This window comes from Helicoverpa zea, chromosome 3 (genome assembly GCF_022581195.2).
Source record: "Helicoverpa zea isolate HzStark_Cry1AcR chromosome 3, ilHelZeax1.1, whole genome shotgun sequence".
Classification (NCBI taxonomy): Eukaryota; Metazoa; Arthropoda; class Insecta; order Lepidoptera; family Noctuidae; genus Helicoverpa; species Helicoverpa zea.
This window is the reverse complement of record NC_061454.1, coordinates 6,803,631-6,830,372: the sequence shown is the minus strand read 5'-3', so window position 1 is coordinate 6,830,372 and position 26,742 is coordinate 6,803,631. Positions and strand designations below refer to the sequence as shown.

General features: G+C 37.1%; 5 protein-coding genes and 1 pseudogene across 7 annotated transcripts; 2 read left to right on the top strand and 4 right to left on the bottom strand.

Moving 5' to 3' along the window:
• Positions 1-960: 960 nt before the first annotated feature.
• LOC124646130 lies at positions 961-1,954 on the bottom strand (annotated as a pseudogene).
• A 1,089-nt stretch (positions 1,955-3,043) lies between these two features.
• Positions 3,044-7,859, bottom strand: LOC124646135 (alanine--tRNA ligase, cytoplasmic). The gene is made up of 2 exons (XM_047186214.1): positions 7,597-7,859; positions 3,044-6,057 (listed from the first exon to the last, which is right to left on the bottom strand). The coding sequence occupies exon 2, from the start codon at positions 6,043-6,045 to the stop codon at positions 3,145-3,147; it is 2,901 nt and encodes a 966-aa protein (XP_047042170.1). The 5' UTR covers positions 6,046-6,057; positions 7,597-7,859; the 3' UTR covers positions 3,044-3,144.
• Positions 7,860-8,306: 447 nt separating this feature from the next.
• On the top strand, positions 8,307-10,711 carry LOC124646137 (transcription termination factor 3, mitochondrial). The gene is made up of 3 exons (XM_047186216.1): positions 8,307-9,033; positions 9,343-9,557; positions 9,638-10,711. Exons 1-3 carry the CDS (start codon positions 8,516-8,518, stop codon positions 9,913-9,915), a joined length of 1,011 nt encoding a protein of 336 aa, XP_047042172.1. The 5' UTR covers positions 8,307-8,515; the 3' UTR covers positions 9,916-10,711.
• LOC124646136 (endoplasmic reticulum-Golgi intermediate compartment protein 3) lies at positions 9,613-17,172 on the bottom strand. Its single transcript, XM_047186215.1, has 8 exons — positions 16,739-17,172; positions 16,497-16,655; positions 15,935-16,071; positions 15,572-15,651; positions 15,128-15,293; positions 14,510-14,699; positions 10,145-10,346; positions 9,613-10,051 (listed from the first exon to the last, which is right to left on the bottom strand). The coding sequence occupies exons 1-8, from the start codon at positions 16,830-16,832 to the stop codon at positions 9,916-9,918; spliced, it is 1,164 nt and encodes a 387-aa protein (XP_047042171.1). The 5' UTR covers positions 16,833-17,172; the 3' UTR covers positions 9,613-9,915.
• On the top strand, positions 13,358-13,937 carry LOC124646138 (reactive oxygen species modulator 1). Its single transcript, XM_047186217.1, has 2 exons — positions 13,358-13,623; positions 13,690-13,937. Exons 1-2 carry the CDS (start codon positions 13,493-13,495, stop codon positions 13,796-13,798), a joined length of 240 nt encoding a protein of 79 aa, XP_047042173.1. The 5' UTR covers positions 13,358-13,492; the 3' UTR covers positions 13,799-13,937.
• Positions 17,173-20,027: 2,855 nt separating the features above from the next.
• Positions 20,028-25,791, bottom strand: LOC124645929 (chitin deacetylase 1). Of its 3 annotated transcripts, none has more exons than XM_047185908.1 (5): positions 25,622-25,791; positions 24,431-24,566; positions 23,241-23,371; positions 21,552-21,701; positions 20,028-21,463 (listed from the first exon to the last, which is right to left on the bottom strand). In XM_047185908.1, the coding sequence occupies exons 1-5, from the start codon at positions 25,671-25,673 to the stop codon at positions 20,304-20,306; spliced, it is 1,629 nt and encodes a 542-aa protein (XP_047041864.1). In that variant the 5' UTR covers positions 25,674-25,791; the 3' UTR covers positions 20,028-20,303. The 3 variants fall into 3 exon arrangements, with proteins under 3 accessions (XP_047041864.1, XP_047041865.1, XP_047041866.1); XM_047185909.1 differs by lacking the exon at positions 23,241-23,371 and adding an exon at positions 22,971-23,083; XM_047185910.1 differs by lacking the exons at positions 23,241-23,371; positions 24,431-24,566; positions 25,622-25,791 and adding an exon at positions 22,971-23,159.
• Positions 25,792-26,742: the final 951 nt, after the last annotated feature.

The following is a 26,742-nucleotide window of genomic DNA, read 5'->3' as shown; positions in this document are numbered from 1 at the left end:
GAACCTCGTGCATGAATCTTTGGAAAGTTTGACTAGCGTTACGTAGGCCAAACGGCATGCAGGTGAATTCAAACAACCCGAAGGGTGTGATGATTGCCGTTTTCTGAGCGTCTTCTTTGTTTATTGGTATTTTGTAGTAGGCCATTTTCATGTCGAGTTTTGAAAAGATCTTCTTATTGTGTAGTTGATAGGTGAAGTCTTGTATGCGCGGAATCGGGTATTTATCTGGTAGCGTGACTGAATTTAGACGTCTGTAGTCGCCGCACACTCGTAGACTGCCATCTTTCTTCTTTACCACATGGAGTGGGCTGGCCCACGGGCTCTTGGAAGGTTGACATATGCCCATTTCCATCATGCGTTCGAATTCGTCCTTAGCCGCTTTGTATTTGTCGGGCGGCAGGGGGCGAGCACGGGCGAAGACAGGTTGTCCCGTAGTCTCGATGTGATGCACGACGTTGTGTTTAGCGGGCGTTTTCAAGGACATAGGTCGCAGTAGATCTGGATATTGCTTGAGTATGTCTTGATATGTCTGCTTGTTGCTAAGTACGTAAACGGCTTGTTGCATCGACGAGATTTCTACGGCGTTTATCGATAGTTGTGTCACCTTGTCGATTAGCTTCTTTTGATGCAAGTCGACGAGGAGTTTGAAGTGGCGAAGGAAGTCAGCTCCGAGTATCGATGTTTTGACATCTGCGACTACAAATGACCAGCGAAATCGTCTTCTGAGGCCTAGGTCGATTTGTAGATCTTTCTCGCCGTAGGTATTGATTGGTGAACTGTTCGCGGCGTATAGTTTGTATGATGTTGGCGAACATTTCTTCTTATGTATTGGGGTGGCGGCTAGGACGGAGATATCCGCACCGGTGTCAACGAGGAAACGGTGATTCGTGTTGCGATCGAAGACACATAGGCGGTTACTTGTCGTAGTTACACCGACGTCCGCCACGGTCGGTGCCTCTTCTAGTTTTCCGACTTCTTTTGATTTCGCCTAGCGCACGGTGACACGCAGCGTCTTGCCTGATCTCCAAATCGGTAGTGGTAGTAACATACTCGATTGGGATCGTGTTGATGCCTTGCAGTGGACTTTGATCTTGAGCGGGAACGCTGATAACGGCGATGGTTTGGTCTTCCACGGCTACGAAGTTCGGAGATCTCGAGTGTCAGATTCTCGAGTTGTTTTGAGAGAACTTGTATCTGCGCGGACATGATTTGCTGGTTTACTGCCGCAGAATCTGGTTGAGATGAAGAGACAGCTGCGATATTTGCCGACTCGGAATATTCCATCATCTTGTCTGCCATTGCCGCGAGCATATCGAGTGATGAATCTGTGTTCACAGACAGCACAACTCGCATTTGCGGCGGAAGGTGGTTCATCCACTCAATCTTGATGCCATCTTCGGTGATCATGTTGCCGCCGAGTTCGCGCATACGTCGTAGCAACTGAGACGGTTTTTGGTTGCCAAGTTCCAATCCGCTGATGAGGTGTTAAAGTTTTTCACCTCGGACTGCTCGTACACGGAGAGAAGGCGTTGTTTGATGGCCTCGTACTTCTTAGTTTCTGGCGGCTTGATCACGATGTCTGTGACATGTTGAAGGTCGGTCGGTTGTAGTTGGCCCAGGACGTAACGATATTTGTTTTCGTCACTGGTCTTCTGCGGCTCGACGACGGCTTCGAATTGAATGAACCACATGCGAGGATATTCACGCCAGAAGGGAAGGAGACGCGACTGCACGGAGACGACAGCGAGTTCTGTAGGCTCACTAACTTCTTGCTTGTGTTCCATCATTTTTCTCTCGGGGTCACCAAAATGTAGCAGCAATGCAGGTAAAGTTGATAAATAAAACAGCAATGATGGTGTAAAGTAGAAGAGTATAGTATATCGTATATTTTGTAAATACAGAACGAGCTTAAGTCTAAAATAACAGGGGCCGAAGTAGTGTTAACGCTCAAGCGAGAGCGTCGCGCGATTGTCCAATAAGAACGCTCTGATAAGACTCTGTGAGTACCTAAAAGAAACGAGACAGATGCGCGCGCGAGCGAGATAGCACGAACGTAAATATAACGCGTTCGGCGCGAGCGGTCTTCAATCCCATGTTGTGGGTGGTGTAGCGAAGCGTACCTCACACGCTTTATATGAAAACTAGCTAATGGCCAAACGTTCGCGTAGCGGAAACTTGAATTTCTCCGAAGTTTATGCATGCACTGATTTCATTCATACATAATCAATTATACACAAATACACACTAATTTTCGGACACATCTCTTTTCTTCTAAAGTCTATGGATTAAAAAAAGTTCCGCCAGGACAACGTTCGCCCAGCGGAATCTGTTTTTGGTGAATTTCTCCACAATGGCTGCATACACAAATTTTTATTTACCATACACAATTATAGGACGTCTTACACTAATTATCTGCATAATTAAAATCTTTAAATTCAACAACATTCCGCTGCGCGAACGCACACTTTACAGACAACCGTTTTTTTTTTTTCAAGTATATCTTGGCCACCATTGACTGATTATAGTTCGGCCATTCAGAGAATGCGTTCCTGACACGTCGCGATTGAACTGACGACGTAACTTTGCAATGGCGTTGCAGTTACGATAAAAATATTTTTGCTGGTTGTTTACCGTTTTAACAATTGAGGAGCATTAAAACAACATTATTATATCAATAATCAATGAATGTTATTACGTCGTCAGTTCAATCGCGACGTGTCAGGAACGCATTCTCTGAATGGCCGAACTATAAATGTGAAAGAAAACATCTTGATGAAACCTGGATTATAATTTCTGAAATCATCAAACCGCATTGGGCAAGTGTGGTGATTCTTCTCTGTGGGAGAAGAGAGACCTGTGCCAAACAGTGGGATGATAATAAAAAGGATGATGATGACCTCTTTTGGCGGATATTGTTATTGTTCTTCAAGGGTTTATTCTTACTTTCCCTATATACTACTATATAATAGATTTTTTCAGGGAGATTCGTATACGTATGGTCGTTACCGGATACCGCGTATTTTTTTTTTAAGTAAAAGACGAATGAAATTATTAAAGTTTATTTATTATTATAATAATAAATAGTGTTTTATTAAGCAACAAGAATGTGTTAGAGATGAGTAATAATAATTTAAAAGCAAATTTTTAACTCAGTTTTAAATTAGCAAACTCCTCAGCAACTCTTAGTGCTTCATTCAGACTGGTGTAGTTACTTCCTGATGCCTGACCAGATTCCGGTTTGCCACCTCCCTTCCCACCAATAACTGGCACAACAGACTGAATCCATTCAGAAGCCAATAAACCCTTTTCAATAGCATTTTTAGGCACTGCAGCAAGACAAAATATCTTCTTTGTTTCATCATCCACAGAAAAGAACATTGCTGCTGTGGTTGGAGATAGTGTCTTTACTTGTTTTAAGGCACCATCTAAAGCTTTAGTATTACCAAATGCTTTCAACTCTGAAACAATCACTTGGCTTCCTTTCTTTTCTTCACATATTTCTTTTGCTTTTTCTGCAACCTGGGTAATTGTCACTGCTTTTGCAGCTCTCTCTTTATCATCAAGTTGTTTCTTCAGGTTTTTAAGCATGGTTCTTAGTTCTTCTTTTTTCCAATAAGATATCTGAGCTTGAGATATGTCGTTTGTAAGATCGACAATTTTTCTGAGTATTTCCTTCTGATTTACGATGTCATTCTGATCTTTAATGAAATTGGCAATATTGTTTGCCTCATTTTCTAGGATGCTAGATTTACTTATAGCTTTCATGGCCTCTGGGCCAGTCAAAGCAACAATCCTTCGAATTCCTTTTGCAATACCTTCTTCACTCACAATAACATAATCTCCAATGTGTCCTGTTTGATGTAAATGAGACCCCCCACAAAATTCCACAGACGTTTCATAAGCAGCTGGGCCTTCTGGATTTTTCTCCAATTCCTCAACTGGAACACCAACAGATACAACACGGACTGGATCTGGGTATTGCTCATCAAACATAGCTCTCAAACCTTTAATTTTTTTAGCGTCGTTCAGGCTAGTATGTTTAGCGTAAACAGGTTTATTTTTATTTATGATGTCTTTGATCTGATCTTCAGTTTCTTTTATTTGTTTGATAGACATCGGACCCTTGTTGGTGAAATCAAACCTAAGTCTGTCTGGCATAACAAGTGAACCGCGTTGATCAGAATCATTTCCGAGAACTTTTCTGAGCACATTGTTTAGAACATGAGTTCCTGTGTGGTTATTCATAACTAGTCTCCGTCTTTCAGTATCAATGTGTAACGATAACTTATCCCCAATTTTGAGCGAGCCTTCCAGTTTTCCAGCATGTAATACATATCCTCCTTTAACTTGCACGTTTTTCACCATGAATTCAACACTGTCATCATCAACCTTTACCATATACCCCTCATCATAAATTTGTCCACCTTGCTCAGCATAAAAATTTGTTCTGTCAAGTATAACTCCACATTCTTGACCGGAAGAGACTTCGTTTACGAATTGTTTATCTTTTCGCAAAGCTACGATAGTTCCAGTACAAGGAGAGAAGGTGTAAACGGTTTCTTTCTCCGTTGATGATGCCACATAATTATACTTAGGAGAATCATCTGTTGTAGGGATACCGACTTCCTGCAAATGACTTATGGCATGTACATCTAGAGCTAATAAATCTTCTTGACCTGCAACTTTTCCTTGCGATATAAGTTGTGATTCCTTTTTAGATTTTTCATAAGCATCCATGTCTATCGTAAGTCCGTTTTCTTCACACATTAATTGTGTTAGATCAACTGGAAAACCATATGTATCATATAGACGCCAGGCAACATCTCCAGGTATAACTTTACCATTTAGTTTTTCAATTGTTCTGTTGAGTAAATTTCTTCCGCGTGATAGTGTTTTTAAGAATTGAATTTCCTCTTCATTTATAAGTTGAATGAGCGACAAAGGATCTTTAGTAATTTCCGGGAAAATGTCTCCTAACAACTCAACAACAGTATGAACCAATGAGCCAAAGAAGCCAGGTTTAGCATTAAGTTTTTCGGATGCATAACGTACAGCTCTTCTTAATATCCTTCGGAGAACGTAACCTCTACCAGTGTTATCTGGAACACCTCCATCAGATAAAGCAATGGTTAATGTTCTAGCATGATCAGCCAAAACGCGGTATGCCATATCAATCCCATCAACATCATCAGATCCAACTTTTCCAGAATAAGGTCTTGCACCCGTGCCTAGTTCAATTGCTTTAAATATTGGCATAAAGAAATCGGTGTCATAATTCGCCCTCTTATTTTGTATCACTGACACGAGTCTTTCGAGACCCAAACCACAGTCAATATGTTTTTTGGGCAGAAGTTTTAATGACCCATCTGTTTCTCTGTTAAATTGAATGAACACCAAATTCCAGATTTCCAATACATCTGGGTCATCCATATTAACGAGATGAGCGGCATCACGTCCTCCAATACGATCATAATGCAATTCCGAGCAAGGGCCGCATGGACCTGTTTCGCCCATTTCCCAAAAGTTATCTTTCATGCTCCCAGGCAAAATGTGACTTTCAGGAACACCTAATTTTAGCCATATTTCTTTACATTCTAGGTCTGGTTCAAGTCCCGAAGAAGAGTCTCCTCCAAAATAAGTGACATAGAGCCGATCGCCGGGTAATTTATAAACCTCAGTTAGAAGTTCCCAGGCCCATGCACAGATTTCTTTTTTAAAATAATCACCAAAAGACCAGTTACCCATCATTTCAAAAAATGTATGGTGGTAAACATCTTTGCCTACGTCGTCTAGATCATTGTGTTTACCTCCAGCTCTTATGCATTTCTGAGTGTTAACAACTCGCACATACTGAGCCATATCAGAATTAGGATCAACTGAACCTAAAAATATAGGTTTAAATTGGTTCATCCCTGCATTAGTAAACAACAGCGTCGGATCGTCCAAAGGTATTGTCGAAGAAGAATGAACATACTTATGGCCCTTACTGATGAAGAAATCAATAAAGGCTTTTCTTATCTGGTTGCCAGTCATTGAGGTATCCATTTTTGAGTTCACCTGAAATGTAAATAGAAAAAGAATGTTAATATTACTAACAATATGTTTTTATAGTAGTTTTAGATGTTATGTTATAAAGTATAGAATATTACTTTTAGGATTATTATTATTTTATTACACTTTTACTTCATTTGGTTAAGTATTTATTTAAACAAGCTTGGCAGAACTTTTTGTTTAAATTTCATCATTATCTCACGAGCCTTTTCCCAACTTGGGTTAGGGTTGGCTTCCAGTCTACCGGATGCAGCTGAGTACCAGTGTTTTACAAGGAGCGACTGCCTATGTGACATCCTCAACCCTGTTACCCGGGCAACCCAGTACCCCTTTTAGGCTAGACTGGTGTCAGATTTACTGGCTTCTGTCTACCCGTGATGACTGCCAAGGATGTTACATGACAGCCGGGACCTTTCTATTTAATAATGTTAATAAATAATAATCATATCAATTAATAAAATTAAATTGTATGAACTTTAGAAATTCTGAGCCTAAATAAAGATACTGCGCCTAAATTGGCTCAGCTGTTTAAGAGCTAGATGATAAAGATATTATAGTAGTGTTGTTATTTTTTCAGGAGTAATACTATACTTAATTTATTCAGAACAGTTTCTGAGATGTGGAAAACTACATCTTCTTTTAAAAATAGACTTGACTTCTTACTTAAAAACCCAGTTTTATTTTTCTAAAAATCATGTGATACAATAATAACTATTAATTAAGCAATTGAGCTGTTCTTTTCAAGCACTTATTTGTTTAATATGTAATTGTGTAAAAGTGTTATCAAGATTTTTTATCTTTTTGTTTGGTTTTGTTTATCAGGAACAGCATTTCCTTAACAATTGTAAAGTCTTGCTTTGCTCAGTAGATTTTAATGCACTAGAATCAATATCATGGTGAAAGGAACCTAGGATTTATAATCCTTACTGATACCATATGGTAATTGCTGTGCACATACACAGTGTTTTAGATACTAGACACTACATCTTCAACATATTGTGTCTTGATAAAAATAGTAGGATTCTTATGATATAACCTAACTGGTTTAATTTTTTTTAACATAGCTAATATCTTTTTATTTAAATATATTAATTTGAGGCATTTATATTCATAATCTGTGCCTATCTTATGTCTTTTTCCAATTCTAAAAGGTTTCATTTTGATTTATTTTCTTATTTTAAAATTACAAGTTAAAGTTGCATCATGCAGTTAAGTATCACTGCAACATATATATGTACGTACTTACGTGCTCTAGTTACGTATAGACAAAAGAAAGTATTATGTTGAAAAGGTCTCAAATACAATGACCAAATTTTTTTAATTAAATCATTTTATTATATATTATACCATTGACTCATTTTAAATGTATAGTATAAATTAATAAGCATTAATCGACTACTACCATATGGTAAGTGTAACTTGTGGTATCATTTCATACGAAGACCTCATCAACATTCTAGAATTTCATGAATGCAATGACAGAGTGGTAATAGTTAGTCTTATGATAAATCTATTGAATAATTTATTTTCTAGTGAATCACTTACCGGTAGATTCTTCGTAGGTAGAAGTACGTATGTAATTATAGGCTACCACGTTACAACGACAGCAAGCAAACACCGACAGAACAGTGTGACAATAGTGACAGTTGGATGGCTGGTGTTCCACCACCGCATCAATGCATCTAGCACCTGTCAGTTTTTAAGCGATGATACCCAGGATATGGATATGGAGTCAGTAGTCACTAGCCAGGAACATCAAAGCGTATTCAAAAACAAAGTAGGTAAGTAACAAAAATGGCAAATGAAAAAGGAAAAAGAAAATCGACTCAGTGGGACATCGTTGAATACAGATCAATGATATGGGTTTATAAATTCGTATATATCTGTCTACAATGAAAAGAAAACAAAGATCGTCAGTCTGATTTATTTTGCATATTTACAGCCAGTTTCTTCATCAAAAGTAAAAGTCAAAGTAATGACTAAAGTAAAAGTAACGGTCAAATTCATTATTTCTATTAGTTTTGCTGTCACTTTAGCCTTGAAAAAACGAATTTGACCGTTACTTTTACTTTAGACATTACTTTGACTTTTACTTTTGATGAAGAAACTGGCCGTTAGTAAATGATTTCAATTTTCTTATTTGGAATTTCCTACTTGGCATCAACTGTGGACACCACGTGGACACCCTTCCGTGCGTCGTCATGAGTACAATTTTGCTGACAGCTGTCATTTTTTAATACGCTTTGATGTTCCTGACTACTGCCTCCATACTTCATTAGTACTTCTAGGTCAACCATATGGGAAAAAAAGAAGAAATGTCATTAAAAGTGACAACCTGTCTCTGAAAGTGATCAGCCCTCCAAAATCAAATTTAACAAGACGTAGTGAATATTCTCTCTGTTAACAAGTACTTATTTCCTGGAATGTAACATCTGTATTTCGTTTAACGTGATTCATAAAAACAATGGCACTATCGTCAACATATTTGAGGTCGCTGTCGTATAAAGTCCTCACTTTGAAAGAAGTTTTCAAAAGAAGTAGATGTGTACATAATAGTAGCCTATCAGTAGCAGAGAGTTCAGAGGCGAGTGAAAATGCTTTAAGACCTGTACCCCAAGATTTGTCTGGTATAACACCTTATTTTTCAAATACTTTTAATTTAGCAGCTTATGTCAATAATTCTGAAACTTTGAAGAATTTAGTTGATTTAAATGTAAACATAAGCAAAATTGAGAAAAAGCCATACATAGTACACAAATTCCTAACATTAGATTTTGAAAAAGATATGAAAAATCATATAATATATTTAAACAACTTTGTTGAAATGGATGAAATTGGGAATTTTCTAACTAAGAACCCTATGATCTTATGTGAAAAATTAGAAGACCTTGAAGTAAGAGTTAACTATTTACAATCGAAAGCATTCAAAAACAATGAAATTAAAAGGATTATAGTGAAAAATCCATTTTGGTTAATGTTTAGGTAAGTATTCAACTTAGGCTTCTGACATCATTATTTGCTTAGTCTTTTCCAGACACCTTTGGGTTCTGCTTACTGTCGTAACTGTATGCAGCTGATTGCATACAGTTACGACAGTATGTTATGCAGTTGGTTGTCTGCATTTAATTGGCAGCTGGGACAAATTGAATGCTCCTTAGGAAACATGGAAGAATTCATGACATTGATAGATTCATCCACTGACCGACTGCACCCATTATTGCTAAACCTTGTAATCAATCTATGTTGATGATATAGTTAATAGTTATAAGCATGTTTCATATTTTTTTCCAGTACTTTGAGGATTGACAAGAGATTAGGTTACTTCCAAAAATGTCTTAACTTGCGTGGCCAAGAATTAAGAGATTTAGCTACTAAGCAACCAAAATTAATAACATTCAATTTACATCATGTAAAATGCAACCTGTTCATAATAAAAGAGGAAATGGGCTTTAAAGATGAAGAGGTGAAAAAATTAGTAATGATGAAACCAAAACTCCTAATGTTGAGTAAGTACTAAATGTTAAGTAATGATGATAAAAAACAAAATAAAATACTACCCAGTGTACTTATAAAATATTTATTTCAGGTCAGACAGCTCTGGAGGAGAGATTTAATTACATTCACAATGTTATGAAAATACCTCATGAAAATATAATGGAGACACCTGAAATATTAATGTGTAGAAAATTTAGATTAAAACAACGTCATTTATTTTTAGAAAAGCTAGGTCGCTCACAGTATGATCCAAAGAAGCCAAATTATATTCCATTAAAATCTATGATTGAAGACACAGATGTAGAATTTTGTAGAAATTTTGCTAAATGCAGTGTTAATGACTTCAACATATTTTTAAAGACATTATAATTATCCAGCTTTACCCAAAACCATTTTATTTTGAAAGGCATTCAATGAATGGTACAAAAGAGCATCAAGGATTCCTGCAACTGTGAATACACCACCTATTATAGCACAAATATTTGTGGCAAAATGTCCAATTGATCTGAAAAGAATAAAACCATGATAACCAGAAAGTCAACACTATAAGTTGTAAGTTTGCAGAATAGCATTTCTAGTTCCGCTGTGAAATAATTACCTTTCCTTTTCTGTGTATTTAACCATAAGAGGTGACAACTCATAGCTGAAAAATGCCCCTGGCATTCCAGATTCTGCGTTTATATTGGATACTGATTTTTGATGTCTTGTTACAGAAAACTGATTAGTATGTAACACAGTCTTATCCAATTTTACATACATTGTTGGCACTATTTTTAAATAGTATTGAAACATTACAGCTCCTGTAAAGGAAATAAGAGCTTAAATGCTAAAATATAAGCTACAGTTTGTTAAGAGTTACAATCAGTTCACACAGAGAGGAGATTCTCATAGATGATTACTGTCTATCTGTGTTTTCATAATTTTGAGGTATATCATTAAAATATCGCATTTGTGCATTGAATTTAGTAAGAATTTTTGGATTTTTTTAACATAATATGTATATAGCAAGAGAAACCATAGGTACTTTGTTTGAGTTATTAGAGCTAAAAGCCGAGTGTAAAATCATCATATTGTGTTTTAATGACCGAAAATTGTAAAGTACAAATTAAGTTATAAGAGGATTTTTTATTGTTAAATATCTTTTGAATGAAGTGCTAGAAACTAAGAAAAGGTGTTTCATTATGTAAAAGCCTTCCTGCTTTTTATTCATCACGCGAAAAGGTGTGACCTATTAGTAAACATTCTAAATGTATTGAATTCGGTCGATATGACTATATTGACCGTCTACTTAAAAGAATTAAAAAAAAAAAGAATCCCTCATTAAAACCTCGGCGGCAAGCGTGCAGCGTGCAGCGTAAGCGCAGCGTAAGGGCAAGAAATCAAAACTTTCGGAAGAGACATTAGGGCTTATGAAGAGACGACGTGAAAACCCGCCTGTCACTTCGTCAGCTAAGCGGGCTCTAAACCAAGAGATCAACAAGCACGTACGACGCGACCTCCGGTGCTCCAATACTCTTGACATTGAAAGAGTAATTGAGCTGAATCAGGGGTCAAAGGTGTTCGTACAATCTCTTGGAAGAAGCCACTTGACGAAGCTGACCACAACAAGTGGAGAAGTCGTTTCTTCGGTACCGGCAGTCCTTTCGGAAGTGGAAAATTTCTATGGCCGGTTATACGCATCGCATGCATCTCGACCTGATCCCGGAAATGAGGATTCTAGAGCCACATTAACACGCCATTTCACCGAAGACCTGCCAGAAGTCAGCAGTGGCGAAATCGAGATCGCTCTGAGACAGCTCAAAAATGGAAAAACCCCTGGCGAGGATGGCATTACAACAGAGCTATTAAAAGCAGGAGGAAACCCCTTACTGGGGGAGCTCCAGAAGCTTTTTAATGCCGTCCTGTTTGAAGGGAGAACTCCAGAGGCGTGGAGTAGGAGTGTTGTCGTCCTGTTCTTCAAAAAGGGAGACAAAACCCAGCTGAAGAACTATCGACCCATTTCCCTCTTAAGCCACGTCTATAAGCTGTTCTCAAGAGTGATCACGAACCGACTTGCGCGAAGACTCGACGAATTCCAACCACCGGAGCAGGCTGGGTTTCGGAGCGGATACGGCACCATAAACCACATCCACACAGTGCGGCAGATTATACAGAAGACTGTTCACTAATGCAATGGAGGATATGTTCAAGACGCTGAACTGGAAAGGACGCGGCATCAACATCAATGGCGAACACATCTCTCACTTGCGATTTGCTGACGATATCGTCATCATGGCGGAAACGCTGCAGGACCTACAACAGATGCTGAACGACCTGGCTGAATCTTCTCTACGCATCGGCCTACGGATAAACTTGGACAAAACCAAGGTCATGTTCAATGAACATGGTCTACCGGAACCGATTGCGATACACGGCCCCGTTCTCGAAGTTGTTCGGAAATAAGTATACCTCGGGCAGACATTGCAGGTAGGTAGAAACAACTTTGAGGACGAGGTGAATAGGAGAATTCAGTTGGGTTGGGCTGCATTTGGGAAGCTACGTCGAGTCCTAACATCGTCGACCCCACAGTGCCTAAAGACAAAAGTCTTCAATCAGTGCGTCCTACCTGTCATGACTTACGGAGCCGAAACGTGGACACTGTACGGCTGGTTCACAAGTTTAAAGCCGCTCAGCGGGCTATGGAAAGGGCTATGCTCGACATTTGTCTGAGGGATCGCATCAGAAATGAGGTAATCCGTCAGAGAACCAAGGTCATCGACATAGCCCACCGAATCAGCAAGCTGAAGTGGCAGTGGGCTGGCCATATTAGCCGAAGAACCGATAACCGTTGGGGTAAACGAGTTCTAGAGTGGAGACCACGCCTCGGCAAACGTAGTGTAGGACGTCCTCAGGCACGGTGGAGTGATGACTTGCGCAAGACGGCTGGCAGGAGCTGGATGCGAGAAGCTGAAAATCGATCTCAGTGGCGTGCACTTGGAGAGGCCTATGTCCAGCAGTGGACTGCGATAGGCTGATGATGATGATGAATGAACCTCGGCGGCTGTACAATAATTTTCATTCTCATGTTAATGAGGGATTTTCTTTTTCATTATTTTCCTAGCTGATGACTAGATGGCGCTGACCTAGGTACGTGAATGCAAGGAACGGAACGTCATATAATTTTCATGTCGTATAACGAAACGTTTTTGTTTTCAACAATTATAAAAATTGAAAATAGGGCATAAAACTGGATTAAAAGGAGAAAAAAAAGTCAGCCAAATTATTATCTGAATGTCCCAAAAGATTTTAAAAACAATTTGTCCGTAAATCTGAATTTCTTAGGTCTCTGCGCAAAGGGCCATCGAAGGGCTCGGTGCAACTTTGTTTTTAACTTGGTAATGGTACACTACACTCTCGTTATAGGTGCACCGCCATCTAGAACTGTTTTGGGAACTATTTCTTTTTGTTCTGAAAAAGGAAACGTCCCATTAATATCTCCATGTTAAAAGATAATAGCATTGTTGCTTTAACACGGCAGAGTCGCCGTTCAGTGTTTTCACAATAACGATTTTCCGAGCGGAAAAATCGAGTGACATCACCCGGTTCGTACGAGTGGTTATTTGATACAAAAACGTGATAAAAATACGGCTTGTCTGCCTGCACTACCTCAATTACTAGGTCCATAAAAAACAATGATGAAGGTTCAGGCAGCCAGCCACAGGGAACGTGGGTCAATGTAGAAATTCATTACAGTTCATTTTTCTCATCCAGTACTTTAGTAAATTGGGCACACTGTACACCTGCACCCTTTCTTCTAAGTTTTATTATTTATTGTTATGGCAACAAATATTTCTAACTGTCATTAATAAATATCTATGAATATTTTTTTCGTATTTCGTAAGAGCTCGAGTATTGATAAATAAATTAGATTTCCACTCTCAAAAATCGAAACAAACCCTAAATAAAGATGCCCGTACCAGGCGGAGTATATCAGAGTCAAGGACCATCTTGTTTCGACAAAATGAAAATGGGGTTCATGATTGGTTTTTGTGTAGGAATGGCGAGCGGCGGCCTTTTCGGTGGTTTCACAGCTTTGAGGTTAGGTTTTTTGAAATTTGATGTTTTTTTTTTATTGCGGTGTCGTTACTTAATTTATCGTTACAGATATGGAGCGAGAGGACGGGAATTAGTACATTCCGTTGGAAAAGTAATGCTTCAAGGTGGCGGAACTTTCGGGACCTTTATGGCCATCGGTACTGGAATTCGTTGTTAATACTATAGTTCTTCTTATATTTTGTACATACGGTAATTTAAACTTATAGTGCGTAGTGCACTCGACTTTGCTTTTATTAGTGTTTTAATATAATTGATTCATTAACAAATTTGTTTAATAAATATTGTTATTGAAATAACATCCATATTATTTATTACAATTATTTTGTAATGTGGTCTTGCAAAATATGCAATAGCACTCAATGTTGTTTGGGAAAATGGTATGAAATAAGTTCTTCATAGTTTTAGGAGAATTACGTGCATTTATCTCATTCCACTATTTACAAGTAGGGGTAATCCCAAGCGTTTGATCAAAATGTTAAACAATATGCAAGAGCTACGGAAATTCTTCCTGCACAGGGATAAAAAGTAGCCTATAATAAGCTAAGCTAATAAATTACCTATATTTGATACAGATATGCTTCCTTTGATTAATTTGTGATACTTTGATGAATTTAGTATTACCGTGCCTTGTCCTAGGCAGTTAGTTCATACTTTATAAAATGTAGCATATGCATACCTTCTCTATGATTTTAATTAAGAAAGGCTTGCAAATCCAAGAATAAATTGTGATTTTTATTATTTAAAAATATAGCTAATTGACTGTATAAGGGGGCCATTGAACTCCCTATCTGCTTTATGGGCATTTTTGTAACATTCATGGGTACTAATCATGTAAATTACAATTATTTATAACAATTATATTCCTTACCTTCTTTAGCCACACCATTAATTCCATCTAAAGGTGCAGTGTTAGCTCCTTCAATATCCGTGCCAAAGGATAAATGTTTGATGAAATGGGTTGTATTAAATACTGATGATGAGTATGGCTGCACGTCATGGACATGCACATGGTTAATGGTGAAACTCTTTCCTGGGGCTATATGAAAGCTTCCACCAACCTAGAAAATTTGATAAATAGAACTTTTTTACAAACCAAGGTGTACTTCAAACTTGCTGCTATTTTAATACCTATGTATTAGGGAAGCATCAGAAATATTTATTACATAAACATTACTTTTTATTTGAAACATAAAAAATAAAAATAATAAACTGAAAAGTCAGAAAACAAGTTGAATAATGGCAGCTGGGAGGCTTTTCTGTGGAACACATCTTTATCAAAGTAGGAAGTCTACTAGCTGCAATTATATGATATTTAAATCCGTTTACTTGGAGAAGTATAATTATTATTAAAAAAATATTCAGTCTTTTATTTTAGGCATACCTAGTCAACTGCCATGTGTACAGGTACTTTGTTTCTATATCAAAGATCCTATTTAATAAAGAATTTTTTAAAATTATATACAGGAATTAAATGTTCTATACATACTCTGTTGACTTCCATGTAGCCATAAATTTGACAACCTTCTTTGAGTGCTAAATTAGTTTTTTCTATGGAGTCGTCACTTTTACATTGTTCTATTGTAGATAAATCTGGTAATGCCCACCTCCTTAATCTATATGCTTCCCTGACATCTTCGCAAGTATTGCAACATCTAATATGAGAGAGACAGTATGTGAGATATAATAAAATTCATGAAAAAATCCAGCAAAATAAAGGAGCAGACGTTCAATAATTGTTTATAGAGTTCTTAAAGTCTCAAAAAAATTTTTTTTTTTAGGTACTTTGATTTATTCCCTAAATAAAATAATACACAATAATATGTTGCCAGCATATTGGATGTTCATTAGTTTTAAAAACAACATAGTTGGAAAAAGGCAAGTCAGATGATGAAGTAGGTTTAGGTTATTGCTACATTCAGAACAAACTTACTGAGATTCATTAAGTGCTGCTCCATAACAACTTCCACATTCAACAAGTGCTACCTCAGAAGAGTTCTGCTTTTGTTTTAACTAAAACAAAGAAATTAATTATATTATGTAATATTCTACTTTTGAATACATACTTAGGACATAAAATATATAGCTAAAAAGGTGATAAGGCAGACACAATGAATAGAAATGTTCTTAGCACATAGAAATAATGATGTGCTACCTAGGCAAAGTTTTTTATACTTGCTTTACAGAAACCATAACTGCTATGAGAGCTATGAATAAGTGTTTAAAATACTAATCGTGTAAAAGTGTGCTTAAATAGTAGGTAGGAAGATATTGATTCAATAAAATTATATCTTACAGTGGTAGACGTAGCAATTTCTTGTTTCTTTGGTTCTTCTATAGGATTTCCATTCAGATCTAATCTTCTCTTATGGATGTTTTGCTCCATTTGAAGGTGCTGTTCACCTGATGAATCCATAGCATCAAGTACTAAATCTGAAAGAAGAGTAATGTATCAATTACTACATGCTCCTTGCCTTTTGATGATATGTTAGGGGAAACATAAACAATTATACTATATAAAAATAGTAGTGATAGGAAGAAGCAGGTACTAATTATGCTGTTTTTAGATAATGACATTAAGAATGTTCCACATGGAAGGAACAGACTAAGATTTCACTAGCTGAATGTGGATGTATCATAATATTTTTAATTGAAAATTATGTGTTCTCTCTGAAGTGTGTGTAATGTATGGTTGCAGGAAACAATTGTTTTTTTTTCTTGAGAAGTATGAGAGATACAAAACAAGATTAGTGTTCACAAGAGGAATCTCAGCAGCAATCAATGATGCTGGAAACTGGATGCTAAATTGCTGTTCTCTTATTGGACTCTAGTAACTGTATAAGGGGAAATATACTTACAATTACATGATATAGTTGGAACAATAATATCCAAGTTTATTCTTAGTTTGTGGCCCCTCGAGGTGTCAACAAACAGTTCTTCCGAAATATTTGGTGACATGTAAGTATACAGTTCTGAGAGGAACAATAACACCATAATCAGCCCTCCAGTTACAGTAACTACAATTCAAAAAAGGAATTAATTATTTTTAGACAATTTGTAATGATATCATTAGAGAACTTTGTAACTTAAAACTTTTTACTTGCTGCGCCGGTGGCTGTTTTTATTCTAAAATCTTCTAATGTTTTTGCGTAAGCATCTAATTGCTTAAACTTATCAATTAGTTGAGTTGACATTCTGTCAAATTAATTTTTTACTTGTTTGTTTTTTTTTTCTTTTAAGTAATTGGTTGGTATAATAACAATGCTTCACTTCAAATAGAACATGACTTTCTAAAGTTATTTCAAAGTAGATGGAAAGCTTCTATCTTTGCAGTTTGAATTTATGGTAGTTCGTTCCTGTGTGATTAGTCTTTCCTTTCTCTTTTCCGCTAAAACTGTAGTTAGATTAATGTAAAACGTTGTATTGAACTGAAATTCAGTATTTTACACGACACTCCTTATCATTTGTCAATTCGAATAATAAAATTTCACTATTGGCTCGTTTGCTTGAAAGACTACGAATTGATGGTATATTGACCAATGATGAACATTTTTCTGATTGAAGTATGGAAGTGGATGTCAAGAATGACAGATATTTGACACAATTCACGCTAACATTTACCACAGATTACAACGGGTACCGCAGAATATAACTTAATGGGTTTATAAACTGCATTACTCTTCAAATAACTCTGCCAACTGCCACTTGATGACTGACTTATGAAAATATCTCGTCTATAACATGTCTATAACGCTGGAAACAGATTATGCACTGCTGATAGCCGCCATGGGATGGACAATGGACAGATTTGTATGGAGTCTGGCCCTGGAGTAGCATTCAATAAAGGACAATATAAGGAAATATAATCTTGTCGTTTGAAAGTAAGGAAAATCATTCTTATGATTAAATGGATGCCCATTTAACATTCAGCATCTGTTTTCACAATGCAATAAGTTTAATATGGCTCTTCTTCTTTTTCTTTTTTTAAAGTTGGTTAAAAGTTGGATTTGTTAACACCATTTGTAACTTAGGTTATTTTAAATATATATTTCTCACACGGATTTGAGCTCCAAAGTTATTGCTCTAACTAAACGGCAATGCTACGCTCAAAGTGCAACAATACTTGGAACAATTTGCCCATTGTCCTTTAACTTAAAATTATGAATTTCTTACAATATGGCCTTAATAGATTTATATCATAAATGTGCACTTAGTTTAGTTCTTTTTACATTACATAATTATTGGCTATAAACGACTCTACAGATGTGGTGTGTAGGTAGGTGGTACGTATTGTGTACGCAATAAAAAACAATTATCAGGGTTCTAGCAATGTTAACGATATATTATCGAATATAATATACATACCTTACTCATAATTTAGTACACTTAATTAAGAGGAAGTCCTCTTGGGCTTGGAGCGTTCAACGTCATAGGCCAGGTTCCCACTGCGCCGGATCGGCAGATCTGCCGAAAACCGGACACCGGACAGAGTGTTCATATTACATCGGATACCGGAAGAAATTCAGACAGTACCTCAGTTGAATTTGGACCTGCGTGCGCGTAAAATGGACGACGAAATTGTTGTGTTGTGGTGGTATCTTAATAGAAGGCAAAATAAAAGAAAACATTGGGTACACCCTATTTTACGGGAAAGATTTTCACTTGGAACACTAATGGGTAAACTTAGAAGAGACGAATGAAAGTTCTTCAATTATTTTCGAATGACAGCAACCACTTTTGACGATTTACTGGGACGACTAGACATAAGAGTACGAGATACAAGTTTCAGACAATGTATTTGCCCAGAACAAATATTTGGCCCGGTCGTTCTGCCGGCAATTCGTAGTGACAAAACGCTCGGTAAAAATGCCGGGCCCCGCAAAAATGCCGGACCCGGGATAATGTGAATAGCTTCATATAAATTGTACAGCCACTAGCTCTTCCGGCAGATTTACTGGCGCGTCAGATCTGCCGGTCCGGCGTAGTGGGAACCTGGCCATAGTGTTGTATACGAGCGTATGCGATGTAGTGTCATATACGAGCGGCAGAAAAGAATTGACAACTAGCGGTATAAAAGATACCTACTACCTAGAACCAAGTAACAGATTAGTTCCGCTCAGAATGATTAGTTTCCAAAAATCCACTAGTGTGGAAACTCTGTAATGCATCAGGGGCGCGATTCTTCTAATTTTACCTAAGCGACGTACGATTCACATCCAACTGAGATCCAATCACGACTCAATTACGATTGAAGCGTATGTGACATTCTGGGGCCCGATTCTCCTAATTTTACTTAAGCGACATACGATTCACATTCGACTGAGATCCAATCCCGACTCAATTACGATTGAAGCGTACCTATGTGGCATTCCGCTATTTTTCTGTCATTCATTAATGAATCATTTTGTCTGCAAATGATTTAAGATTGCAATATTATTGTAGAGCAAACTACCGCATAGACCAAAATCACCAAAATAGCAGACCAATCGCAAACCAATCGAATGTCGTTGGAATACGATTGGTATTATACTAGTAGCAGAATGCCTGCTAAAGTTAAAACTGCTATTGCGATTCAATTTCTATTCAACTTTGACATTATTAACTTAGCAGAATCGGGCCCCAGTTATAATATTCCCTATTTTAGTTTAGGATCTGTTTCAAAAAGGTTGAGTTTTTGTACTTTGAGCCTCTTTGGAAATGAAAAATGCACAGTGGCCATTTTGTATTCATATTATGCAGCTATATAAACAACATGTAACGTAATTAACGCACACCCTCAAACACCCCAATTAGAATATTATGTTATAATCATAATACATACACTGAATTTTTAATTTAACATGTATATGCATTGTTATTTACTAAATTACTTATACCAATTCTTGGAGAACTTTTTGGTCATATTACTGCGCACGCAAATACCGCTCGACTCGACACAACAAAACTACGGAAAAAGCCGACAATACACGAAGTCTTATTACTTTGAGTTACGGTCTATTTGAATTTGTTTTGACTGTGCAGGGTTAATATGACAATAATTTTCGTAGTTTTAATTATTTTTGGGATAAAAACTTACCTATATTAAAAAGGATATAAATCGATTCAGTAAACGATTCTGAACAAACTAATTTCAGGATGTGCGTTAATTAAGTTACATGTTGTATACGCGCCACCATCGCTTGCAAGCGGCGCATTTGCCGATGTGCACCAATGCATATGGTTCATAGATATCAAATACATCCATAGCAAGATAGCATTGCACATCTCTGATGGAAAAGCACCCTTTGCGAGTTAGTCGGTCCATTATAATTATATTTATCTACCCTTTTGTCCCGACCTGTGTTCCTATTTGAGTTGGTTATTTTGGTTTTAAATCAAACACGATTAAATAAAATTAAAAATTTTATTGTTCATAACTGTAGGTACGCAATAACCTAAATTATTATGAAACGTCAGTTTTTACCTATATATTTGCTAAAATTCAGTAACGGCAGTAGGTATTACTTGAGCGGTAGTCACTTTTTCACTTTTATTTAATGTTTCTAATTAAAACAAATTTCACTGCAAGATGACGCTCTGCCACATTCATAATAATTACTGTAATTATTATTAACATTATTGAGTATTATTTACATGTGTACAGTCTTTTGATTTATCTTAAGAGATCACTTCTTCACGTTGAAGCCTTCCCCCGTAGGATCCAGAATCCATGGATAGTTGTTAGGACACTCCATGCATGTGAAAAGACGAAGAGTCTCCCCTGGTAACTCGCGAGTTGTAAGGGGGCACGCATTTGGTAAGGAGCAGAAAGGTTGTCCCTTCACATCACATTTGTCCTGTTTCCATTCTTGGAAATCTCTGAGCGATGTCAGCTCTGTAGGGTTCTGCATCCACTGAATGACTTGAATGAGAGAAGTGAAGTAAACGTCGTTCTTTTCCAACATCTCTTCAATGAATTTAATCAGTTCATCTCTGAACTCTTTCTTAGACTTGAGCCATGAAGCGTGGAAGTGGAAACCTAGTGGGGCACGGTTGGTACTGTAGTGGCGGTTGAAGTTGTGACGCAAAAGACGCGCGAACTGTTCTCCGGTTTGGATGTTAGAGCAGGAATCGACCACATGGCAACCAGGAAGGGATTCATCAAACGTTGGGTCGTCTCTTCTGTCCAGTTCGTTCATTACCATTTCCCAAACAGGGTGGCTTCTAGATGGGCAGTTGTGAGCATTACCATTGCATTTATGGGGCATACGGAAGTACAGCGTGTAGGGCCAGATGGGAACGCGACCAAGAGGAGCCGTAATAGAAGCATCGTATACAAAGTACTGGTCAGCCATCATTTCGAATTGCTTGTTTCCACCAACTCTCAAATAAGGTGCACGGACGCCAATAATTGATGAGTCTGTAATGTTGGCAAATCGTTCGACAATGAGACGAGCACCAGCCATTTCAGCAAGCCAGTCGTCGTAGCTTCCGCTGCTCCAGTATTGAGGATCATCCTTGTGAGTAATAGAGAATACGGAGATTTCGTGACCTTTACGGTGTAATTCCTGTACAGCAGCATAGTTGGTATATTTGTGCGAGACAAAGAATGTACCACGAATCTGGCAACCATTGGGGTTATGGCGGTTTCCGTTGAATATTTGTTCGTATAAGTCAATGTTATCAACGTTTACGGCACCATTGAAAGTAATGGTGATCATTTGAGGCACTTGGTTGACTTCAATACCTCCTGGGATGCGAGTACCATCTGCTGAGCAGAAACAGTCGGGAAGAGCACATTGGTTGGGGTCGCAGTCAGGGGCTCTGTTAGGATCTACGTCGACCGCTGTAAAACGAAAAGTTTTATGTTATACATATTTAGGATAGTTTTGTCTTGGTAATTAATTTATTAATGAATTATTATGAAAACTTACTGCAGGCGTTTTCGTCAGACTCGTCTTTGCAGTCTGGTTTTCCATTGCAGAACAATTCCTTCTCGATACAGTCTCCGCTTCCGCAAGCTAATTTTCCTTCAGGGCAGATGGGCTCATCCGTTTTCAGGATAGGCAACACTTTCCTTGGTTCTGAAAGACACATAGTATTGTAAATCTAAGGAAACCGTACATTTTATTTTATTTGGAGGTTTTCAGTGTATCGCTTATACACTTACGCAGGTGCCACATATTTGCTTCGTTTGTGTTTTCATTGTAACAGTGTTTAAGGGGTCAATAAGAAAATAGAAGAAATACAAGCATGAAACAATGATCAAGTTAACAGAAGACGAAAAAAGTAGGAAATAGGATAGCTGATAAATAATTAGGTTTTTATTATCGATTGAATTAAAATTTTGTTATGAAACGGGTACAGTTTTATTAGAATTATTAAACGATAAAGAAATAATTATTGATAGGTGTCGTATCATGACTCCAAGATGTTACGATGTAATAAGAAGTTTTTATGTCGATGAAAGAATACTTCAGAATTTAAGTTGCCTCTCAACCAACCACGTTTATGTAATTAAAATATTGGAATGTAAACTAGCATTCAAATATATTTTAATTAAAGTTAATTAGAATGAATTTAGAGCCAGGATTCCATGAATAGTGTATATAGTACGGAATAGGAATAACAGATTGTCTATTATAAATATATTTACATGCTAGTTTTCGATATGAATGAAATTATAAATTTCAATTAACTTTATGAAGTACCTTATTGATATATAGCAAACTTTTAGATTGGTTAAAGCAGATTGTGTATAATACATACGTTGCTAAGTCAATTTTGTGTACACTATATATAGGTTAGTAAAAGTAAGTCCCCTCCACGAAAAAAGATATCATGTTTTTGTGGTTAGTCCAGTTATGGTAATGAAGCTTAAGCCATAAGTTAGCAAGTATTGAAGGAATGCGCAGTAGATATGCAGTGTCTACAAATTATTTTCTGTCGATTAAGATATGAAATATTATTCCAAATATTGTCAATTTTGGAAAATATGTTTGATCAACTTTTTATCACGGACTTAGTGTGTTCAGCCTCAGACGCAGAAGTTTAGTTTTATTAACATAGTTGATGGTAAAATCTTGTAAATATTTGAATGTTTTCTACGTGTAGGTGTGTGCAATATGTTACATGTATATAATTACAATGAAGTGTGTACAAATATTAATAGTCTGTTTGGTGTAACTTTTGTTGTAGAAATAATGTTAATGCGTAGTAATCGGGGCGGACCACGGCGGGCCGCTCCCTCTGTCCGGGGCCTCATGCAATACACCTTAACTACAGTGCGACGCGGCCCCTTCACCCAAGCCTAGTTGCTCGCTACGCGCCAATAGCTTCATTTCGGCACTTACTCTCAAGTTTGTCACAGTTGGTCACTTTACCCTTCCAGTCGCAGGTTTGTTTATCAAGATCGAAAGCCAGTCCAGACGGGCAAGTGATTTGTTTAAGACCTGACCTAGTGCACCTGCGTTGACAAGAAATGTGACATTTAATTAAATGCATTATAGCAGGAAGTGGACATTCGGAAGGCTAACAGGTACTCCGGCTTGCGACGCTGCGCCGGGTCCATAACGGAAGCTTAGCCCTCCGCACGTCCACTTCCGCCATTCGGCGGAACTTACTTTCTATTTTATCGCAATTCTTAACATGTGTTTTCCAATCACAAGTTTGACGGTCGATATCGAAGGCGAGACCGCCGGGGCAGCGCACAGAGGCGAGCCGCGTCACGCCGTTCTCACCGCCCTTGTCGCACCTGTACACAGCGATACTCTGAGCAAACTGCATCTGTGGCCGAGCCACCATTACAACTAGTCGGTATATAGGTACGTTTGCCGACTACCACAAGTCAGCAATACACAATTCTGCAGCTAGATTGTAATGGTATAAGAACATCTAGAAGTACATAATATAAAAACAAATTATAAGTACATAATAAAAACAAATTCCAAACGCTTGACAGTGAAAGCTACTTATTATCTAAAAAAAACAGGTACTATGTATCTTTCATGACAAAACTTGTATTATATACAGGGATACAGTATACTCGTATCGACAATAAGGGTACAATAATTATCAGCTCATTACTACGACTTGGGTGTTTTTTTTTGACAATGTAGGACAAATTACTGCCCTTTTCCATAATGCAGAGGTATATTCTTTAGCTCTCTATTCTTTAGCTGGACTTCTAAAATAAGAAAAAATCTACGTGTAGCAAAGGTCAGACGTGTAACGCCGAAATATTAGTCATCAGTATTTCCAAAGTTAAGCGTTTTCGTTGTACAAGTTCACTATTACATTCTAATATTCACGGCACGAGGGTGACCGTTCTGTACACAGACTGGAATATCAAGTCATTGGCCGACTGAATACTAAACAGCTTCCATAAATAAATCTAACGACACACAACGGTCCTTGGTAACATTTACAGCTTAAATTTTATTATCTATCTAAGTACATGTAAATAATTCGGAGTAGAAACTTTCGGTAGGTGGGCTCCTGCAAATACAAACCGGTATGTACAGCGACGGCGCTTGTGCTAACTTTCCGCTGTAAGTAATTTATACATTTAGTACTGAGCGCATATCATACCCATGAAGTCAACCTTGCAAGCTTTCATTACGAGTGACTGATTTGTGAAACTGGTTCGTTTTCTAACCAGTTTTCTCTAGACTATGATAGAAACATGACAAAGTTATGACGACAGAATAACATTGCAACCCAGTCATATTTCGAAATCTCTATATCACAACATTCACAACGTGGGCATGTTTAACGAATGAAATATGCTAAGACGTAGTTGTGCAAAACCTACCTGACTACATCGCGGCAGTCTCCTTCGGTGGTAAGACGGAAATATTCGTCAGCCGGGCGGCCATCGCACAACTGTTCTGCGTTTACTTCATCTCCGCCATCCTCCTCCTGCCGCTTAACCCGTGTCTCGCCATTCACTGCACCAATTCAGTATTTACTTAATATTCTTATTTTACAAGATAATAACACTTACATAATATAATTAAGTCGCCAATATTTCAAGCCAGAAACAGAGTCCTGCCCCACAGTGTTTACATGGCCATTAGGTAACACCACTTAACGTAAGCCGCTATTACAACACAGCGGGTAACGGAATGTAGTGCCTGCAGTTTCATTGCAGTGCACTATATGTAGGTATATAGATACATGCCGTGCTCATTAATTGCAGTAACTAGGCAATAGGAATTTAGTTTTTATATTCACGTGTATGCAGTGTGTACTAGCATGTATGCAATACGATTAACGTAAGCTTTCAGTGATTTTCTAGATATGTGGGTAGGTCTTTACCTACTTGCTTAACGGAACTTGAATTTACAGTCATGTTCCCAACATTAACAGCTTATACTTAACAATATATTATTTAGTTCTAAATTTAGAATCTTCTGAGTAAATTGCAGCTCTATTCCAAGTCGGCATTGAAAGTTGAAACGTTGAAATTAAAGAAATCGAGGTCAAGCGAAGTAAACGAGCCACGTCGGTAACCGGCGTTCTTTCTTTGTTACTTTGAAACGAACTTTAACTTATGTAAAGTTATATATTACATCATTTTTAAATATTTATAAGGTATAATAATGCTTTCATTTCATAAATTAATAAAAAAAATCAATTGATTAAGTAGGTAATCTACTTGTTAAAAAAATATAAAATAATGAATATCTATATGCAAAATAATGTAGGTATACAATTAAGAAGCATTCATTTTTTTTTTCTAAATGAAAAACTTCTGATAAAAAAAAAAATTGTTTCCATTATTCTATTGACGAGCTATAACCGGTCTGTATACGATTATAATTTATCTGTGTCTAATATTGTAATATCTAATTAATTATAAAATAAGTTTAAAAAAAATTACGTAACCTTTACTTTATTCTTTAAAAATACTAAGCATTATTGTGAAATTATCATTTCAGTATATATAAATCCTAAAGATTAATAGCACAATATTTCGGGCGTGAGAAAAAAGGTAACTTACCGAGACAGCTGAGCAACAACACACCAAGACACAGACACGCGTGTCGAGCCATGATGCTCGGCGAGGACTGGTCGCTGCGACGTGCGCCGTCAAGAAAGTGCAAGAGGTCTCCGTTGCCCCTCTTCACCTATTTGTATTTATATAACCAGGCAGCGTACACTCGGCACCCAGCAAGCTCAGACACATCAGCCGTCCTATAGGTACTGCGCCTCAGGACGATATAAGCTATTGTACTAATATTACAGCTTTTAATAAGCACCTCGTTGAATGGAAACGACGAAAATGATAATGACACTATGCTAATGATTACAATAAATCACCTTCGAAAACTTTCTTTTGCATACCAATAAATTCGTTGCATTATCATCAATTGTTCATACGTGTTTTGCCGTTGTCGTACACATTCATAACATTGCTTTGCGATGACTAGGTTGGTAAACTGAAAGCTTATGAAACAAATTCAAACTATTGTTTTACTTTTGCGTCTTGCAGATATTTTATGTTTTTTTGATGACGCAGATGATGGCTTTCCTACATCAAGTACCTAATCCTTAGTAAGTAATAAGTGTATTTTTATAAATCATTTTAGAGATTTGAAGTTATGTATATACAGGTCAGGATATATTTGATCGCTATAAAATGTCGTAACGATTTAAATATTAAGCTTTTTTATACAATAGTTTGACGTCGTCTAGCGCAAATCTTAAAACAGGAAGTTTTATGTACGGTGCTTGTAATTAGGCAGGCGGAAGATGAATTTGAATGCGTTATTCACGCCTTTGGCTACTTGTTTATATCCTTACTACTGAAAGGACGACACTGAGAAACAATCTCAAAGTCTTTTAAGCAGAATATTCTGTGTCTCATTTAGAAATAAGAAAAACCTAATGTTGTGAAAGTTTATCTGTTTCCCTACCTAGAAGTAAATGATAACTTTCATATTACTCAGGTACTTACATAGGTATTTTCTTTAGGTATACAGGAAAACCTAACGTTATTTTACAAAATAAAAGCTAGATACGTGGGTCTTCTTTTATACTTATAATACACTAATTAGCCACGTTCCTTCATTGTGATTAAATAATATAAAGTAGCTCATATAGGTATAGCTGTAGATTTAT

Bases quoted from the DNA above. Each gene is read 5' to 3' on its own strand.
- LOC124646138 (XM_047186217.1), top strand. From the start codon at position 13,493: ATGCCCGTACCAGGCGGAGTATATCAGAGTCAAGGACCATCTTGTTTC. The intron at 13,624-13,689 runs GTTAGGTTTTTT...TTATCGTTACAG, and splicing joins GGTGGTTTCACAGCTTTGAG to ATATGGAGCGAGAGGACGGG.
- LOC124645929 (XM_047185908.1), bottom strand. From the start codon at position 25,673: ATGGCTCGACACGCGTGTCTGTGTCTTGGTGTGTTGTTGCTCAGCTGT. The intron at 24,567-25,621 runs GTAAGTTACCTT...GAATTGGTGCAG, and splicing joins GTTGTTGCTCAGCTGTCTCG to TGAATGGCGAGACACGGGTT. The intron at 21,702-23,240 runs GTAAGTTCCGCC...TGTGTCTTTCAG, and splicing joins GAATTGCGATAAAATAGAAA to AACCAAGGAAAGTGTTGCCT.
- LOC124646136 (XM_047186215.1), bottom strand. From the start codon at position 16,832: ATGTCAACTCAACTAATTGATAAGTTTAAGCAATTAGATGCTTACGCA. The intron at 16,656-16,738 runs GTAAAAAGTTTT...TTTGAATTGTAG, and splicing joins AACAGCCACCGGCGCAGCAA to TTACTGTAACTGGAGGGCTG. The intron at 10,347-14,509 runs GTAAGGAATATA...TTTCCTTTACAG, and splicing joins TAATGGTGTGGCTAAAGAAG to GAGCTGTAATGTTTCAATAC.
- LOC124646135 (XM_047186214.1), bottom strand. From the start codon at position 6,045: ATGGATACCTCAATGACTGGCAACCAGATAAGAAAAGCCTTTATTGAT.
- LOC124646137 (XM_047186216.1), top strand. From the start codon at position 8,516: ATGGCACTATCGTCAACATATTTGAGGTCGCTGTCGTATAAAGTCCTC. The intron at 9,034-9,342 runs GTAAGTATTCAA...ATTTTTTTCCAG, and splicing joins CCATTTTGGTTAATGTTTAG to TACTTTGAGGATTGACAAGA. The intron at 9,558-9,637 runs GTAAGTACTAAA...TATTTATTTCAG, and splicing joins ACCAAAACTCCTAATGTTGA to GTCAGACAGCTCTGGAGGAG.